Below are 16,989 nucleotides of genomic sequence, written 5' to 3' on the forward strand. Positions count from 1 at the left end.
CTGCTCAGCAAGGAGCCTGCTTCTCTCTCTGCCTTTCTCCCAGCTTGTGCTCTCTCTCTCTCTCTCAAATAAATAAATAAAAATCTTAAAAAGAGAAAATTAAACCAATAAACTTTAAAAAAAAAGAGCTTGGGCCCAAGCAGCTGGAGGAATGGAGTTTCTAGCAGCTCCGAGAAGAGCAGATTTGGCCCGTATGACAGGGGTGAGGTGGGGAAACGCAGAGATTCTAGTTTTGCTGATTGGATATGCCTCATAGACATTTTTTAAGATTTTATTTTTAAATATTTTTTTTTTTTTATTTGACAGACAGATCATGAGTAGGCAGAGAGGCAGGCAGAGAGAGAGAGGAGGAGGAGGCAGGCTCCCTGCTGTGAGCAGAGAGCCCGATGTGGGGCTCGATCCCAGGACCCTGAGATCATGACCTGAGCTGAAGGCAGAGGCTTTAACCACTGAGCCACCCAGGTGCCCCTAAGATTTTATTTTTAAGTAATCGCTATACCCAACAGGGAGCCCGAACGCGTGGGATGGAGAGCTGCTCCCCCAGCAGAGCCAGCCAGCTGCCCCCGCCTACGGGACACTTCACTGGAGAGGCCCAGCGTGCAGATAAAGAAACGAACCTGGGGCTTAGGAGTTAGGTGTGCGCCGGAGGTGTAAACTGCGGGTCATGGGCATAGTCGCGGCGTTCAGAGCCACGATGCCAGGTGAGACAGAGGAACAGGCCGGTGCAGAGGAGACCGCGGAGCCCAGAAGCACGTCAGTCCAAAGCGGCTGAGGCGATGTGACTGTGAGTTTTGTGTGTCAAGTTGACTGGCCCCAGGGGTGCCCAGATGCAGCGTTGTTCGTGTGCGAGGGGTGACGGTGTCTCCAACTGACACGAGCCCTTGAACCCCACCCAGCGTGGGGGGCGTTGTTCAGTCCTGTAGGGCCTGAGTAGAGCAAAAAGCTGGAGGAAGGAGGAATCCACCCCCGTGCCTGCTGCTTGCCCGCTTGAGCGGGGACCCCCGTCGTCCCTGGGGTTTATGCCCTCGGCTTCCCGGGTTCTCAAGCCCTCGGACTCGGACTGAATTACACCACCGGACTCCCGGGCCTCCAGCTTCCAGAAGGCAGACCGTGGGACTTCTCAGCTTCTACCATTGGCGTGAATCAGCTCCTCACACTAAATCTCGTTCCATATCTACACCCGCATCTCCTTCAGGTTCTGTTTCTCTGGAGAACACCGAGCGGCACGGGCTGGAGGCAGGAGCTCGGGAGCGCGGAGGAGCGATCAGCGATGCAGGCGAGTCGAATATCTCGGACTCACGTCCAGAACGATTCCCTTCCCCCTCCTTCAATCACACTCTTCTTCCGTCCCAAAGCCAGAGGCAGGAGCTGGCGGAGGGAAGGAAAAGGAGCCATGGGCTGGTCTGTGTGAGGACTGGCCTCACCAGCATGAGAAGGGGTGCGCTGTCTTCTCACCCGAAGCTCTCTCACCGTCTCCCACGCGTCCTTCAGACACCGGCGGCTACAGGCGCTCACAGCCGTGAATGAGCTCAGGCGTTCCTACTTCTGGGGTTTCTAGTCTTTAAGAGTCTGGTATCAGTGGGGTGCAGTGGTGACATCCAGTTGGTACGGACTGAATGGTATGTCGCCCCCAGGTTCGTGTGTCAAGGTTTTAACCCCTAGTACCTCAGAAGTGACTGTCTTTTGAGATAGGACCTTTAAAGAGGTAATTGCAGTAAAATTGGGTCACTGGGGTGGGCCCTAATCCAATCTGACTGCTGTTCTTAAAAAAGAGGAAATTGGGGCACAGATGCACGCAGAAGGAGGGCCCTGTGGAGAGTCAGGGAGAAGGCAACCATCTACAAGCCAAGAAGGGAGGCCTTAGAAGACATACCCCTGGTGACACCTCGATCTCAGCCTCCAGAACTGTGAGAGAATAGATTTCCGTTGTTTCAGCTGCCGCATCCATGGCCTTTGTCATGGGGGCCCCAGCAGACAAACACACCCATGGTGAGACTCACCTCCTTCCTACTCTGACTCTCGAGGGAGTAGGAAACGTTCTGTTCTGCGTTTTACTTTCCGAAGCACACTCTTTAGGACTCACGACAGAGAGACTTGTCTTTAAAGTCAAGGTTTTGATATTGAAGTGCTGGTTCTCTTGGAAATCAAAAGGCCGAGTGAGGCCTGGTCCCAAGATCAAGATTTGAGAAGATAACAGGAAAAGGGCCCGACTGTGGCATCCCTGCAGTTGCATAATGTCTGGGGGAGGCCAGGGAAAAGGAGAGAAAAAGAGAGCGTAGGTTCTGGAGAGTTCTTATCAAAGCAGACGGTTTGGGGCATGAAAAGGCAGAAGCTTCCAGGTTAAACCTGGGTATGTGGCCGAGTTCTAAGGGAAGTGGCCTGTGTGCCAGTAGAGGGGCAGAAGGGGCCCCGAGACCGATCTAGGGGAGAGGGCCTGAGCACCCCGAGTTTCCTCTGGTGCACATAACCTCCTGAAGGGACATAGAACAGGCTGGGACAAAGCAACAGCCTACCAGAGCTGGCCTCGGGGACGTGGCCATCACACGTGGCCATCACACGCAGCCGTCACAGGTGGAGACGAGCGTGTCAGCGGCCAGTACTGGAGCTGCACGGTGACTGAGACCCGGCAGGACAAGAATCGGCCTGGGTGCCTTTCCCTGCTCGCCGGAGGGCCCTGGCCTCTTTGGAGCATGGAGGCCACCTGGAGGAGCTCAGGGACGAGGAGTGACCTGAACTGACTGAAAGCAGGTTAACGGGACAGAGGCCAAGCTGAATTGGCCAGGTGAAGTGTTGTTCCACTCGGGGCAAGGGCACCTCAAGGTCACAAGTAAGTTCAGTTACTTAAAAGCCAACAAGGGACCGTCTGCTCACCTGGGTTGTAGTTTAGGGAACCGATGCCCATGACGGCCAGTAAGAACCGACACAGAGCCCAGGCTGCTGGGGAAAGAGAAGATGGCTTGGGAGGGACCTAGAGCCCAGCAGATGGGGGCGGAGGCGCGGCTTCCATTGTTGGCCTGGTGTCATCCGGGGCCACACGGCAAAGCCACCTCTCAGTCTCACACACACACACACACTGCTAGTGTCCTGCTGGCACAGCTCCCACCCCGAGGGATTATCAGATGCTGGAACCCGGGCTCTTCTCCTAAGCAAAACAGGCCGCGGAGGTCAAGGAGGACAAGCTGTGAGATGGCTTTATTTCGCGGGGCCAAGGTTATGGGGCGCCGCAGCGACGCCGCGTGAAGCGCAACCCCCCACCCCGCCACCCCCCGCGCGCGCGCGGCCACAAGAGCCGCTGGTCTGTCCTCCGGCTGCGGCGGGCGGGAACGAGGCAGCAGGCGGGGACGACCCGGGTGCCCGGCGGGCGGGCTGCCTGGCGCGAGCCCTTCTCCCCGCCACACGCCCTTTTTGGCCGGCGAGGCCGTTCAGAAAGGCCTGGGGTTTGCGTGGAGGCGGCCGGGCTTCCGCACTCCCGCCGCGGGCGCCGCAGATCGCGCTCGGAGAGCCGGGCCGGGCCGCCGCGCACCGTGGGGCGTCCGAGCCGCGACGGCCGCGCCCGGGGTCGGCGGTGCGGCGGCGGCTCAGCCCCGGGAGAGCCGGACGTCGTAGGCGACCATGTGGAAGTTGTCCCAGGCGAAGAGGCGCCGCTCCCGCGGGTTGTAGTCCAGCGCGCTGCAGTACCCGGAGCGGCCCCGGAGCGGCCCCGGAGCGCCTTGCTGCGCCTTGCTGCGCCCGGTGGCCGGGTCGTAGGCGAAGCTGACGGCGGCCTCGGGCGACGAGAAGCTGCTGACGCGTAGAGGCGGCCGCACACCAGGAAGGCGTGGGCCACCGCGCGCTTCCGGATGTCGGTCCCCCACGTGCGCTCCGGGGCCAGGCTCGCGGGGCTCAGCTTGGACAGGACGATGGCGCCCCTGGCCGCGCGCGCGCTCTAGATGACCCACAGCCCCGTCTCGTCCACCGCCAGGTCGATGTCCGTGTAGCCGCCCCACGAGTACGGGGACTGCCCGCGGAAGCCGGCGCCCGGCAGCTCCCTCTCGGCCCGCACCGTCTCGGAGGCCAGGTCGTAGCGCAGCAGCGTGGCCGACCGCGCGGCCTGGAAGTAGCGGCTGCCCGCGTAGACCACGGCGCCGTGCTCTCCAGCGGCCGCGGCAGCACGTGCACCCCGAGGGGTGGCCCTGCAGGAACTGGGCGGCGCGGTCGCACTCGAACACCTGCCGGACGTCCGTGCCCGCCGTGTCCACTCTCCACGTGGTCTCCGCCGTGTGCGGGGCCGGGGCTTCGGGCCTCGCGTCCACACGCCGTACTTGCCCGCGGCCGTCTCGGCTCTGCGCAGGGTGAGCGGCTCGCCCACCCACACCAGCTCTCCGCGGCCTGCGGGACGCAACACACGCAGGCCCCGGGCCGCTCTGCCACCGTCCGTGCGCCCCGCGGCCGCGCGCCCAAGCCCGCCAGAGCCACAGCCCAGGAGACCGGGCGCCAGGGTCAGGTCAGGCTCTGCCCTCCCCGGCAGGGCGCCGTGCGGGTCCCTCCGCCCCTCGACCCTGGCGTGGTCGTTGGTACACAGGGACACTGTTTCGGGTAGGGATGTTGTAGATGTTAAACGTGATGACACATGTTAGGTGCCTGATAGAGAGTAAATGGCCTGGGAAGCATCAGTGATAAAGTCCCCCGGTATCTGCTGTAAGGAGGAAGGCTGCACGGGGGGCCTCCACATGCATTCCTAGTATCTGATTGACGCCGGGCGGAAACTCACGGGGGTCTGTTACACTACTCTTTACTTTCATGTCTGATTAAATTCATTTTTTAAAAATGAAATGGGGGGGCGCCTGGGTGGCTCAGTGGGTTAAGCCTCTGCCTTCGGCTCAGGTGATGGTCTCAGGGTCCTGGGATCGAGCCCCACATCCGGCTCTCTGCTCAGCGGGGAGCCTGCTTCCCCCCAACCCTCTCTGTCTGCATCTCTGCCTGCTTGTGATCTCTGTCTGTCAAATAAATAAGTAAATAATTCTTTTTTTTTTTAAGATTTTATTTATTTATTTGTTAGAGAGAGGGAGAGAGAGAGCATGAGCACAGGCAGACAGAGTGGCAGGCAGAGGCAGAGGGAGAAGCAGGCTCCCCGCTGAGCAAGGAGCCCCAGCAGGACTGGATCCCAGGACCCTGATAGCACTACCCCAGCCGAAGCCAGCCACCCAACCCACTGAACCACCCAGGTGTCCCAGTAAATAAATCTTAAAAAAAAGAAAGAAAGAAAGAAAAGAAAAGAAACAGGGGCACCTGGGTGACTCAGTCAGTTGGGCAGCTGCCTTCAACTCAGATCTTGATCTCATGGTTCTGGGATCCAGCCCCAGCCCCATGCTCAGCAGGGAGTCTAATTCTCCCTCTCCCTCTGCCCCTTTCCCCCTATTTGTGCGCACTCTCTCTCTCTCTCAAATAAATAAATAAGATCTTAAAAAAATTAATAAAAATGAAACAAAACTCAAGTCATTATAATAAACTCTGTAAAACCAGGTGCCTATGTGGCTCAGTTGGTTAAGTGACTACTTTTGGCTCAGGTCATGATCCTGGAGTCCCAGGATCAAGTCCCACATCAGGCTCCCTGCTCAACAGGGAGGAGAAGTCCCTGTTTCTCTCTCTGACCTTCTCCCCTCTCATGCTCTCTCTCTCTCAAACAAACTAACAAATAAACAAAGAAAAAAAAAGAAAGAAAGAAAGAAAGAAAAGAAAAAACTCTGCAAAACAAAGTTCTTCAAGCCTGAACTGATGGACCACATAGTTTAGGGGTCATTTTAATACAATAAAACCCGAACATACGTTTTAAAATGTGATGAATAGATTGTTGAAGATGTAGACTTAGCGGAAACAGACAAGCAGCTATCTGTGCTTTTTTCACTCTCCCTGTAAAGGGTGGGAAGTCTTTGCTGCTCGGGTCTCAGAGAACCGTATTTGGAAAACTTTAAAACGTCCCCATCGCGGCGCCTGGGTGGCTCAGTGGGTTAAGCCGCTGCCTTCGGCTCAGGTCATGATCTCAGGGTCCTGGGATCGAGTCCCGCGTCGGGCTCTCTGCTCAGCAAGAAGCCTGCTTCCCTCTCTCTCTCTCTCTGCCTGCCTCTCCATCTACTTGTGATCTCTCTCTGTCAAATAAATAAATAAAATCTTAAAAAAAAAAAAAAAACGTCCCCATCGCCATGCAAGCTCCTGTGCTGGAAGTAATTTCCAAAAACACAGGTAGTCACGGCTTCTGAAAGAGCCTGCCTTAAGTCCGGCTTTCAGGGAGCACTTTGGAGAGGGGCAGCTGTACTTCTCAGTACCCACAGTTCAGAAAAGACACTTCTGCTGAGTATCTGCTAACTGTGTGCTGAGAGGGTATATGGGGTCATCAGGCCTGAAGAAAAAGAAAGATCTGAAGGACCTGCTGAGCAATGCAATGAACTTCTAGGTGGCAATCAAGGGGGTGAGATTCACCTCTCTCTCCTCTTCCCCCAGCGCAGCCCAGCTGAGCCCACCATCCCCGCGGGGGCAGCGAGTGAGATATAGGGCTTTGCTAGGAAAGGCTGACTTCCTGCGGGGGTTCTCTGGGAAGGGAGCAGAGAGGGGCTCTTCCTCTCCCACTTTCCTGCCTCACTGCCAGAGCTGACTGATGGTTCGCCCTCCCCGCAAAGCGGACTGACCAGCTCTGAACACAGAACAGGCCCAGATAAAGACCGTGTGTGTACAAAAGGGAAGACATTTAACTTCGTACCAGGGTCTCCCTCCTCATTCTCAGGATGGCCAGATGGATTCTCCTTCAGGATTCGGGAAGCAGGAACCTCAGTTAACTCTGACTTCAGCTCCTAGAAGTTCGCGGTCTCCATATTCCATTTAGGAACTGTATTAAAAGAAAGAGACAAATTTATAGTATGACGAAAATGGCCCAATGACTACGCTGAGGATGGTATTTAAATAGGCTCCCACAGACATGACAGTGTTTGGGATTTAAGACAATGAATATGTAGGGGTGTCTGGATGGTTCTGTCCGAAGAGCATGTGACTCTTGGAGTCGTGAGTTCGAGACCCATGTTGGGTGTAGAGATGACTTACACAAACAAAACTTTAAAAAAGGTTTTTAAAAAGATAATAAATCTGTAGTGTTGAGGGTGGAGATAAAACATGGTGGACTCCGTGGACAGCTGTTGGAGCGGGGTGACGGGTACACTGGGGTTCTTGTTTCTCTCTACTTTTACGAATGTTTGAAAAATTCCCATAACAGGAAGTTCCCAAACAATAGATAGCATCGCAATGTGCCTTGCTCAGAATAGGGTATTTAAAATAAATAAAGTAAGCTTGTACACAAAATAATTCCCCAATTTATGAGCAGGTGAGGTGTGATTCGGGGGTGTTGAGAAGGTCCTCAGCATCTTCCGGGGATGCCTGAAATGCAACAATTAACAGCTCCCTGCATGACAAAATGTTCTTCTTCCCGTCATGATGCACATGTTCCTGCGAGAGGAGACGGACCCGGCTTTACACGCTCAGCTGACACACTCTGTCAGATCCCCTTCTGAGACCAGTTGTGGACAGGGGCAGTGTGTGCGGGATTCCTCCCGGAATCTGCGGGGGGGGGGGCATGTTGAGGGAAGGGGTGGGGAGACATGGAGTCACCACACTATGTCACACTTTGCTACTTCGGTTTAGGATTTGGGTCAGACAAGAGTCCTTGCACGCAAGGGAAAAGCAGGAGTCAGGAGCAACAGCTTAGCTGTCTTAAAATGCAGCTTTATCGTTCGGGTACAGCCCGGGAGCTGACTGCTAATGAGAATATAGTCTGTTATAGTCACTGCTCCCGAGGGGCAGGGACACCCATGCCAGAGGGGCCACAAGGAGCAGCACTGGGGTTGCTCAGGACGGAGGGAAACTTGGGCAAGAAGCTTTATTTTTTTTCCTGTGGGAAGGAACGGGTGAATCGGGTGAGCAGGTGTAGGACCGGCTAATGTGAGTAATTTCAGCCGGCTCTGGGACATGGGGTGTCCTTAGTTGTCTGGTTCCTGGCTCTCAGGTGGTCCCAGCAGGTGGACAGTAGCCTTGAGTGTGAGAGGCAGAACCCATGGAGGCAGGGTTTGGGCGTGGAGAGGGCGGGGCGCGGAGGGGCGGGCTGTGGGCTGTTGGTCGGTGGGTTTGCGTATGAAAGGCGGGCTGGCCAGTGAGTTGGACGTGGTCTCTAGGAATCAGCTGTGTGAGGCCCAGTCGGCAAAGCATCAGAATAAAAAGATACGCTTAAAACATTGGCCTTGGGGCACCTGGGTGGCTCAGTGGTTAAAGCCTCTGCCTTCGGCTCAGGTCATGATCTCAGGGTCCTGGGATCGAGTCCCGCATCGGGCTCTCTGCTCAGCAGGGAGCCTGCCTCCTCCTGTCTCTCTCTGCCTACTTGTGACCTGTCAATAAATTAAAAACAAAAACAAAAACATTGGCCTTTCTCTCGCTGGCCATCCCCGGTAGTTCTCTGCCCCCTGAGTGACCAGGCTCCCCACGCAGGATTCTGTGTCACCGTCCCGGGGGACAGTCAGTGCCTGGGCGGGGCTCCTGCACAGCCCAGCCGGCAGGGAAGACGGTCCATCTTCTCTCCCGTGTTTGCTTCACTCTCCTAAATGCAACCTCGAAGGCTCAGAAGCTGACAATAAAACACTTAGCCCTTCTGGCTACACACGTGTCATCAATTTTAAGCCACACATTTTTTTCAGATTTTCACGTGTCTGGACTCAGGTGCCTCTCATAGTTGCTGGTAGTTAGCCTTGGCGCTCAGAACTGGAGGGAGGCAGAGACGGTTTCCTAACGGGCTGAGGCGCTCTCAGGCCTGTGTGGGGCTGCCTCTGCCGCGCTCTGCAGACCTGAACTGGCCTCCCCGGGGAGGGACGGCCCTGCAGGGGGTGTGTCCTCCCGTCCTGGGATGTCCCCAGTTCCAAGGGGGCTGCAGGAGCAGTTAAGACCCTTAAGCCAAAACGTGTAGCCAACTGAGGGCATTCTAGATGTGTACCCAAACTCCAGGGACGATCGGGAATGAGTCCAGGGTCTTCAGTGTCCCCAGTCTTGGGGAGCTGTCTGCCCATCTAAGTGGCCAGCCCCTCTGGGACACCTGCCAGTGCACCGTGGTGCTAGGTGTGGAGATACACGGTGAACGATGACAGCTGGCCCGTGGTCTGGCAAAGCCCTCTTGCTGAGGAGTAACATGGGTTCGTTCCAGACTGCTTTGGGAATAAGGACCCCTTGGACAATATAAGTGGCTCCTGGAGGGTCCTAGGAGATTAATTTGGTTCCCTGACTCCTCTTTCCATCTGCCTGAAGGTCTGTGGAGGTGAGGAAACTCCTGGGCTCTTCGCTCTGAAGATGGCCTTGACCTAAGAGGGTACCCAAGGCAGAGGCTGATTCACTAGGTCGGGTGGAGTTTCTGTCAATCTCCAGCCACCGCACCGCCCTCCTCCCCCCGGGCTGGTGAGCCAAAAGGTAAGAGTAAGCGACCCTCTTCCTCTACCGGGGCGAGCAGAGCCGTCTGTAACCGTCCCTGCTTCCTGGAGCACAGGCTTCACCCTCTCCGTCCGCCTCTCCCATCTCCACACGTCCTCTTAGGTCTAAAACATAATGACAGAGCCTTGACCCTGACTGTCGGGAGCACCCCAGCTCCGCACGAGCAGAGGCTGATGGGCGGCAAGGCCCGGCAGGGCAGTTTCTCAAAAGCAGGTGTTGAGCAAACTCCTTGAGGTGGGCTCTCTCTCTTCCTGGGTAACCTCCTCAGACCATCACGGACTGTTCTTTGGAATAATTCAAACTGCTTTAACTATTTCAGTGAATGCTCCGAATATTGGAGCTAGCGTTAGGCAGAGTGAGGTGAGAAATACTGCGGTGGCATTTCTATAAACCTCTAGAAGGTTCTCTTGCTGCTCCCCAGTTCCCTGCCCTTCAGCTCCGGGACCCACAGTTGCCATACACCGCCCCCCACCCACTGTGCCAGCTCCTTCTCTGCACACCTGACGCACCTTACTGCATTCCGAGAATGTGGCCAGGATGATCGTGGAGCTTAGTGACTTACTGGGAAACAGACACACACTGAGAAGTGTACACACCTGTGAATCAGTGAGAAGAAAACTAAGAAAAGCTCCCACAAGAAGAGTAAACAAGAAAGTGGGGAAAACGAAAGCAAAAAGGCATTTTCCGGGGTGACTTCCCTGAAGATACTGAAATCCTGAAAACAGATCCTTTGTGAGAAGAGACCACTAACAGGTACTTCTAGATGTCTCCACATTGCAGGGCAGTTTCGTAGAAATTATGTCTGCGCTCTGATACCTTCACAACTTCTAAAGAAATAGAAAAAAAACTTTAGGACTGAAGCTTGGAACTAATTTAATTATTAGTTAATAAGTGCCTCCCATGAGCTGGGTCCTGCGCTCATTACCTCTATTCCACGTTACAGTCCTGACGTGGACGATCGTAACTTCATTTTGGGGAAGAGAAAACAGGCTCAGAGAAGTCAAGTAACTTGCCTAAGGTCACACAGCTGGTTAGTGGCGGGACTAAGGACTTGAACCCAAGTCTGCCAAGGCCATGGCAGTTGGGAACTTCAGTGGGGGAAGTTTGTCATCGTAAATTAATTGCCCCTAGGTGCCAAATGCATCCTTCCCTAGATGCGTTCTGAAAAACAAGGATGTCTCCTTTAAAGTGGGCACGATGACGGGCGCCTGGGTGGCTCGGTCAGTGAAGCCGCTGCCTTCAGCTCAGGTCATGATCCCAGGGTCCCAGGATGGAGTCCCACATCGGCTCCCTGCTCTGCGGGCATCTGCTTCTCCTCTCCCTCCCGCTCTGCCCACTAGTGCTCCCTCTGCGGAGTAGGTAAGTGGGGACGGTGTCACGCTATCTCGGCAGAGGGCGCCGGAGGGACATTGTGGGAGGAAGAGCAGCAGCAGTGGCCCTTGGGGACGGGGGCAGAGCTCCTCTCCTGGTGTTCTCACCGCTCTGCACAGGGGGCCCTTTTCCCCTCCTTCTCCTGGCCTCCCCCTCTCTGCCTCTCCCTCCCGTTCCCTGCCTCACCCCTGCGCCTTTCTTCACGGTTGCTGGAACCCCCCTCATGTGCTTGCTTTGGAGTAAACGAGAACCACAGTGAAACATAAGGGCAGGGAGCGGCTTCCGGAACGACGGCGCCGCCCTTGCTCAGCCGGCCCGACGGCGCGGCCCATGACAAGTCCGCCGGCTGCTTCTCGGCTGTGTCCGCCGGGAGCACTCGGCAATGGTCCGCTCCCAGAGTGGGGCTGTGCGGCCTGAGACAGAAGCCCGTGGGAAGGGTGAGCCCCCGAAGGCAGGCAAGCAGCCGCGTCAACGAGCCTGGCCTGGGCCCGGTCAGAGCTTTCTATTCGGACCGGCCTCGCACGGGGTGTGTGGCTGCGGCCAAGTTACGCAACCTTGAGCCTCGGTATCCACAGGTCAGACTGGGGATGGAAGGTTCGCAGTACAAATGTGTCAAAAATTCCTCTGGAATGTTTAAAACTCCAGTTTCACTCTGAATGTGGGGAGGAAACAATTACGGAAATAACCGAATTCTGAGGACGGTATTGATCCCCACAGCCAAAGAGTCCGAGAGCTTTTATTTGTTTCTGTTAAAATTCAGTCCTTCTGTGGTTGAAAAGTTCATGTCTCCTACAGAATTCTGGAAATTTCCTGCATGTGCTGCCCTATCTCCCTGACCTCCACTTGGCAGCCGCGTTCTAGTGAGCTTGACCTAGAAGCCGCCCAGGAAAGCGAAGGGGAGCTGGCGGACTCCTGTCCCGGGTGCCGCTCCCACGGTCCTGCTCTCGGATCAGTGTGCGCTGAAGTCTAGTCAGTAAAGGGCGTTTGTAAACAGCGGCACAGCTCGAGCACAAGAGGCCCTCGGGGCTCCTACCGCTCTGCTGCGTGACGCTGCGATGCTTCTCCCTGGTACTTCTCATCTGTACAGTAACCCCGAGGGATTATTATCCTGAGCTCGGAACAGCTCTGGGCGCTTCCTTCATATCCGCTCTCCCTTTCCCACTCACTGCTGCAGCCTCTGCCTTGTGCCCATGTCCCCCCCCCAGGACCCCGTCTCAGCCGCCCTGCCCCAGGTTCTCCGAGCCTCTGCGAGAGCCAGCCTGGTGCCCACGCCCCCTCCGGCGCGATGATCCTTGGACAGCAGAGTGTCACACGCACGAGGGAAAGCTCCCTTGCTCTGCTGCCTTCCACACAGCCCCACCAGCCACTGTGCGGCTCCCCTGGAGAATGCCCCCCACTCCTTATGGGCTCCGCTTCCTTCCCTGACTCACTCTCCCCGTCCCGGCTTCTGCTCCCTGGGATCGTGGCCCATACAAACCACTGCACACGAGCGCCCATCCCAGGCTCTGTCCTCTGGGAGGACCGATCGGAAGTAGAGGTCAGACAAAGGGAAGAGGGGGCTTCTCTTGTGACACTAATAACCAGCTCTGGTACGTCATCTGGTAATCTCTGTGTTTCTACTTTGGGCTTAATAGGTTTCCAGACATTTTGCTACAAAACGATTACTACAAAATTATATATATATGATCTTAATTCTCTCACATGTACATACACACGCACACACACACTGAACAAGTGATTTCTGTGATTCTAGGGAGACCTTTTTCTAGGTAACAATTACACCATAAAGACAGTAGTGGTGACAGTTTGAGTGACAGGCCAAGTGAGAAAAATCCACCCTCTGTGGTCTCCCTCATCTGGGCTCACACGGCCTCGCTAAGCCCTCCCCCCAGGTTCCCCCCTTCAGCTCTCGCTGCCCCTGGAGAAAGCATACCCACACTTAAATTCCAGCTGCCCAGAAAGCCCTTTACCTGCAGATCCAGGGCCTTGAAGCCTATCTTTTGTTCCAAACGTTTCTTTCCCGATATTTAAATGTAACCTTCCTGGGGTGCCCAGCTGGCTCAGGGGGTGGAACGAATGACTCGACCTCGGGTTGTGAGTTCAGGCCCCATGCTGGGTGTAGAGATTACTTAAAATAAAATCTTTTCTTTTTTTAAATAATAATATAAATGGAAACTTCCTGTCTTTTGTCTTTAGGGTCTATAAATTAGAGGTCACGTCAAGGTCCTGAAGGGCCACTGGACGTCAGGTGGGAGGGACTGAATTAGAATTCAGTTCTGGCTCTGCCCCTTGCTGACTAGGTGGCCACGGAGCAGCTCTGGGCCTCAGTTTCTGTATCTGCACAAAACGAGCCAGGGGCTCAGACGTTTTGCGGGCTGCTTTTGCAGCTCTACATTCTTGTGCTAATGTAATTTCCTGCTCGTGGGAAAAAAATAAAAACTTTTAAAAAACCCATTGCTAAAAAGACCTTCCAAGTTTGGAGTTCACTCTAATGGGCTGTTGTCCCTATTTCAAAAGTAGAGCAGCTAGAAAGAAGAAAAGGAAATGTAGAATTAGAGAGCACAGCTAATACATTCCCCAAGTCTTGTTAAATGACCACAGGACAATAAAAAAAACAAAACATTGCCTCTGTTCACACACACACACACACACACACACACACACACACACACACACACGTTTTTGTTGATTATATGACTCCATCACTTAACAGTCTGAAATAAGTAATGCTTCATCATGTTTCTATGAATACTGATTGTTTTACCTATGCTCGAAGACTCAGGTTCCACAAGTCTTCCTGCCACCACCAATCACTGTGCCCCCCGGGGCCCGCGGTGTCTTCACACCTTATTTTTCTTTGTTGTAAAATTTAGAATTGAGTCTCTTCCAACTATAGAAATACAGGATTTTTTTTTAAAGATTTTTTTATTTATTTACTTGACAGAGATCACAAGTAGGCAGAGAGGCAGGCAGAGAGAGAGGGGGAAGCAGGCTCCCCGCTGAGCAGGGAGCCCCATGCAGGGCTCGATCCCAGGACCCTGGGATCATGACCCGAGCCGAAGGCAGAGGCTTTAACCCACTGAGGCACCCAGGCACCCCTAGAAATACAGGATTTTTAAAATATCCTTTATACCTGGGAGTTATTTCATTTGAACACCACAGGAAACATTCATAGGAGGAGTTTTCATTACCACGTAGCAGATAAGAAACCAAGGGCCAGAGGTTAAGTGACTTGCCCAAGGTCATACCTGAGCATCGACTTCTGGGTTTTTCAGTCTTATTTACATGCAGACTTTGCCTCTCGGATAGGAAGTCATTTTTTTTTTTTAATTAGGCTCCACACGCAGCACAGAGACCAAGGTGGGAGTTGAACTCACGACCCTGAGATCAAGACCTGGGCTGAGGTCAAGAGCTGATGCTTAGCTGTTAGAGTCACCCAGATGCCCCTAGAAAGCCCTTTCAAAAAAATAGTTGTATTTTGAAGATCTCCGGACTATTTGAAAAGTTGGAAGAATCGTACAATAAAAGCCTCCCCACCATGTGCAGCTCACTGAGTCACCAATTGTTACTATCTTGCCACATTTGTTTTTCCTTTGTTTCTGTCACTCTTGATACATTTGCAGTTTTCACTGAACCATCAGAAGGTAAACTGTAGCCATTCTGACTCCTCACCCCCTAGCATGAGTATGTGTCTCCTTAGAAGAAGGATACGCTTCACAGCCACGATACTGCCTCGTACCCAAGACATTGAGTGTTAGCCCGTGACAGGGCCTGATAGTCTACATTCCCGTCTCCTCCGTGATTCCAAACCTGTCGCTGTGGCTTTTCTCGCCCGGATGTAGGACCCATTCCAAGGCCAGGCGCTGGATTTGGCCACCGCATCTCCTTAGCTCCTAGAATCTAGAACGAGCCACACCCCCTCGTCTTTCATGATGTTGACGTCTCTGGAGCGTCTGGACTACCTGCCCCACCATTGGATTTGCTCACTTGTTTTCTCCTAATCGGAAAACTAATTATGAAATGGAGTATTTGGGAGCAGAATTTCACAAAAAGTGACAGAAATACCATCCTCTCGAATAATGGGGAGCCTGTCGCAGTGCACACCCACGGACTCACCTTCCAGCGGGGACCAGGACGAGCAGAAGAATGTCCCAGTGAGAAGGAGCCACCTCAAGGAGCGGCCTGGGGCCTTGAAAGCAGAGGTTCTCGGAATGGTCAAAGAGTCAGAAAACTCCCCAAACAACGTACTGAGGAGCCCGACAAAGGGTTGCCATCTCTTTATTTTGCCAAGACAGGACATTAAAGGAAAAAACAAAACAAAAGGAAACCCCCTACCGTCTACCATGATTTCATTCATCTACTGTCATCTCACAGAGGTCATTTTAACAACAAAAGGTAGGAATCACAGTCTCCAAAGGAAGATTCAGAAAAGGGTAGTTTTCTAAGGACAATAGCTGGCAATTTTCTACCAGGCCTATACACGCACACGTCTTACCTGGTCCTTCTCTTTGTCGCTTTGCTAAGACTGGGAGAGCCGTGCCGGGAGGCACGAGAACTGGGAATCTCTGACCCAAAGGACCTCCCGGGAGCTAGACGACTAGTGATGCGTGTGATCGCTCTGCCGCTGTCATTTGTCCACCTCGTGCCAGATGTGCCGTCTCGGGGACAGCGGAGGCGGCGGGAAAGGCCAGTCTGGGTCACCTGTAACAGGACACCATGAACCAAGGCACCTTCTGGACTCGGGGGCGCCTTTGCCCCTCCTCATTCTTACCTTCCTCCCCGGAGCCTGGTGGTGCGTCCTGAGAGGAGCTGTGGGCCTGGGGACATTGGCCCCTTCTCAGCCGGGCCACCTCCTGGCTGCTGCTTTCTAGTGTCTGGGCCAGATCGTCGTTCTCCTGCCCCAGCCGCCTCTTCTCTTCCTCCAGAGCTGCCTTGTCGCAGAGGAGGTTGCCATAGGCCACCTCCAGCTCCCTGACTTGGGTTTCCAGCTGTTCTCTGTCCCTTCTCAGGGCGTCCAGCAACCCCTGCAGCTCCTCCTGGCCGTCTGAGGGCCCGGCCGCCTGGCCCGCGGTCAGCCGGCGGAGGAGGCCCTCCAGGGAGCTGAGGCGGGCTTTGGCGGCCTCCAGGTCGGCCCGCTGGGCGCTGCTGTCTCTCTGCAGGTCCCGGATGGCGGACGCCTCCTGGCCCTGCTCGGGGCAGCTGGGCTCGGTGGGGCTGGCCACGCTGAAGGTGTACTGGCAGTGGCCGCTGCGGTCATCGGCCTTCCGCAGCTGGGCCGTCCTGGCCTCAAAAGCCCACACGAGGCAGGCCAGAAGGAGCAGCTGGATGGCGGCCATGGTGCACCTGCGGTGCCAGTGATGCCTGCGGTGCCAGTGATGCCTGCGGTGCCAGTGACGTGCACAGACGCCGTTGGGGCGGGCACTGGGCAAGGCTTCCCTGGGAAAGCTCTCCGGCCCAGCCCGGCACCTGGGTGGTTGGCCCTGCAGGGTCATGCACAGAGGCTGCACCGCGCTCTCTATATACTGCAGAGCCAGCCCTGCGCCGGGGGAGCAGGGGGAGGCCACGTGAGGCGGGGTGGGGCCACGCACAGGGGAATTGTTTGCTCATGGCCAGGAAACGTCTTAGAATATGACATTCCAGAAATCTGTTTTGAATTTCTTTTAAAAAACGTCTCCCTCTATGCATCCATACCCCTACTATCGTCCCTGTACCCCCACCCTATTTTGGGGCACACACGTTCACGCAGGGTCCACTTCACCCAACATGACCACACGCGTGTCTCCCCCACCAAGGATTCATTTCCATTTACTCTGCAAACTTCACTGAGACCTGCTTCCGTATCATGGACTGTGCTAGAAACTGAGGGTGCAGACATTCCTAAGACACAGTCCCTCTGTCCCTGTGGCAGTGACAAGTAACCGCTAGCCAGAACACAGGGGCGGCATGCCACCAGGCTTCGCGAGCAGCAGTCTTGTAGAAACAGCTGGAAGCAGAATTCTCCCCTTGCCGCCAGCTTTAACACAAGCGTGAGTGTGTATTTGGGAGGACTTACTAATTCCAGTCCCCGAATATCAGTCACCCTTGTCAGTGATAGCCTCTAGGCTAATTCTTACGGTGTGAATGTGTGTG

General features: G+C 54.8%; 1 protein-coding gene across 1 annotated transcript; it reads right to left on the reverse strand.

Moving 5' to 3' along the window:
* Positions 1 to 3,572: 3,572 nt before the first annotated feature.
* Positions 3,573 to 16,353, reverse strand: MYOC (myocilin). Its single transcript, XM_053447797.1, is given in 7 exon segments — positions 3,573 to 3,790; positions 3,793 to 4,128; positions 4,131 to 4,160; positions 4,163 to 4,267; positions 4,270 to 4,368; positions 6,734 to 6,859; positions 15,632 to 16,353. Coding segments are annotated over 7 exon segments (1,629 nt in total). The 5' UTR covers position 16,353; the 3' UTR covers positions 3,573 to 3,578.
* Positions 16,354 to 16,989: the final 636 nt, after the last annotated feature.

Source organism: Lutra lutra, chromosome 15 (genome assembly GCF_902655055.1).
Source record: "Lutra lutra chromosome 15, mLutLut1.2, whole genome shotgun sequence".
In the NCBI taxonomy this organism is placed as follows: domain Eukaryota; kingdom Metazoa; phylum Chordata; class Mammalia; order Carnivora; family Mustelidae; genus Lutra; species Lutra lutra.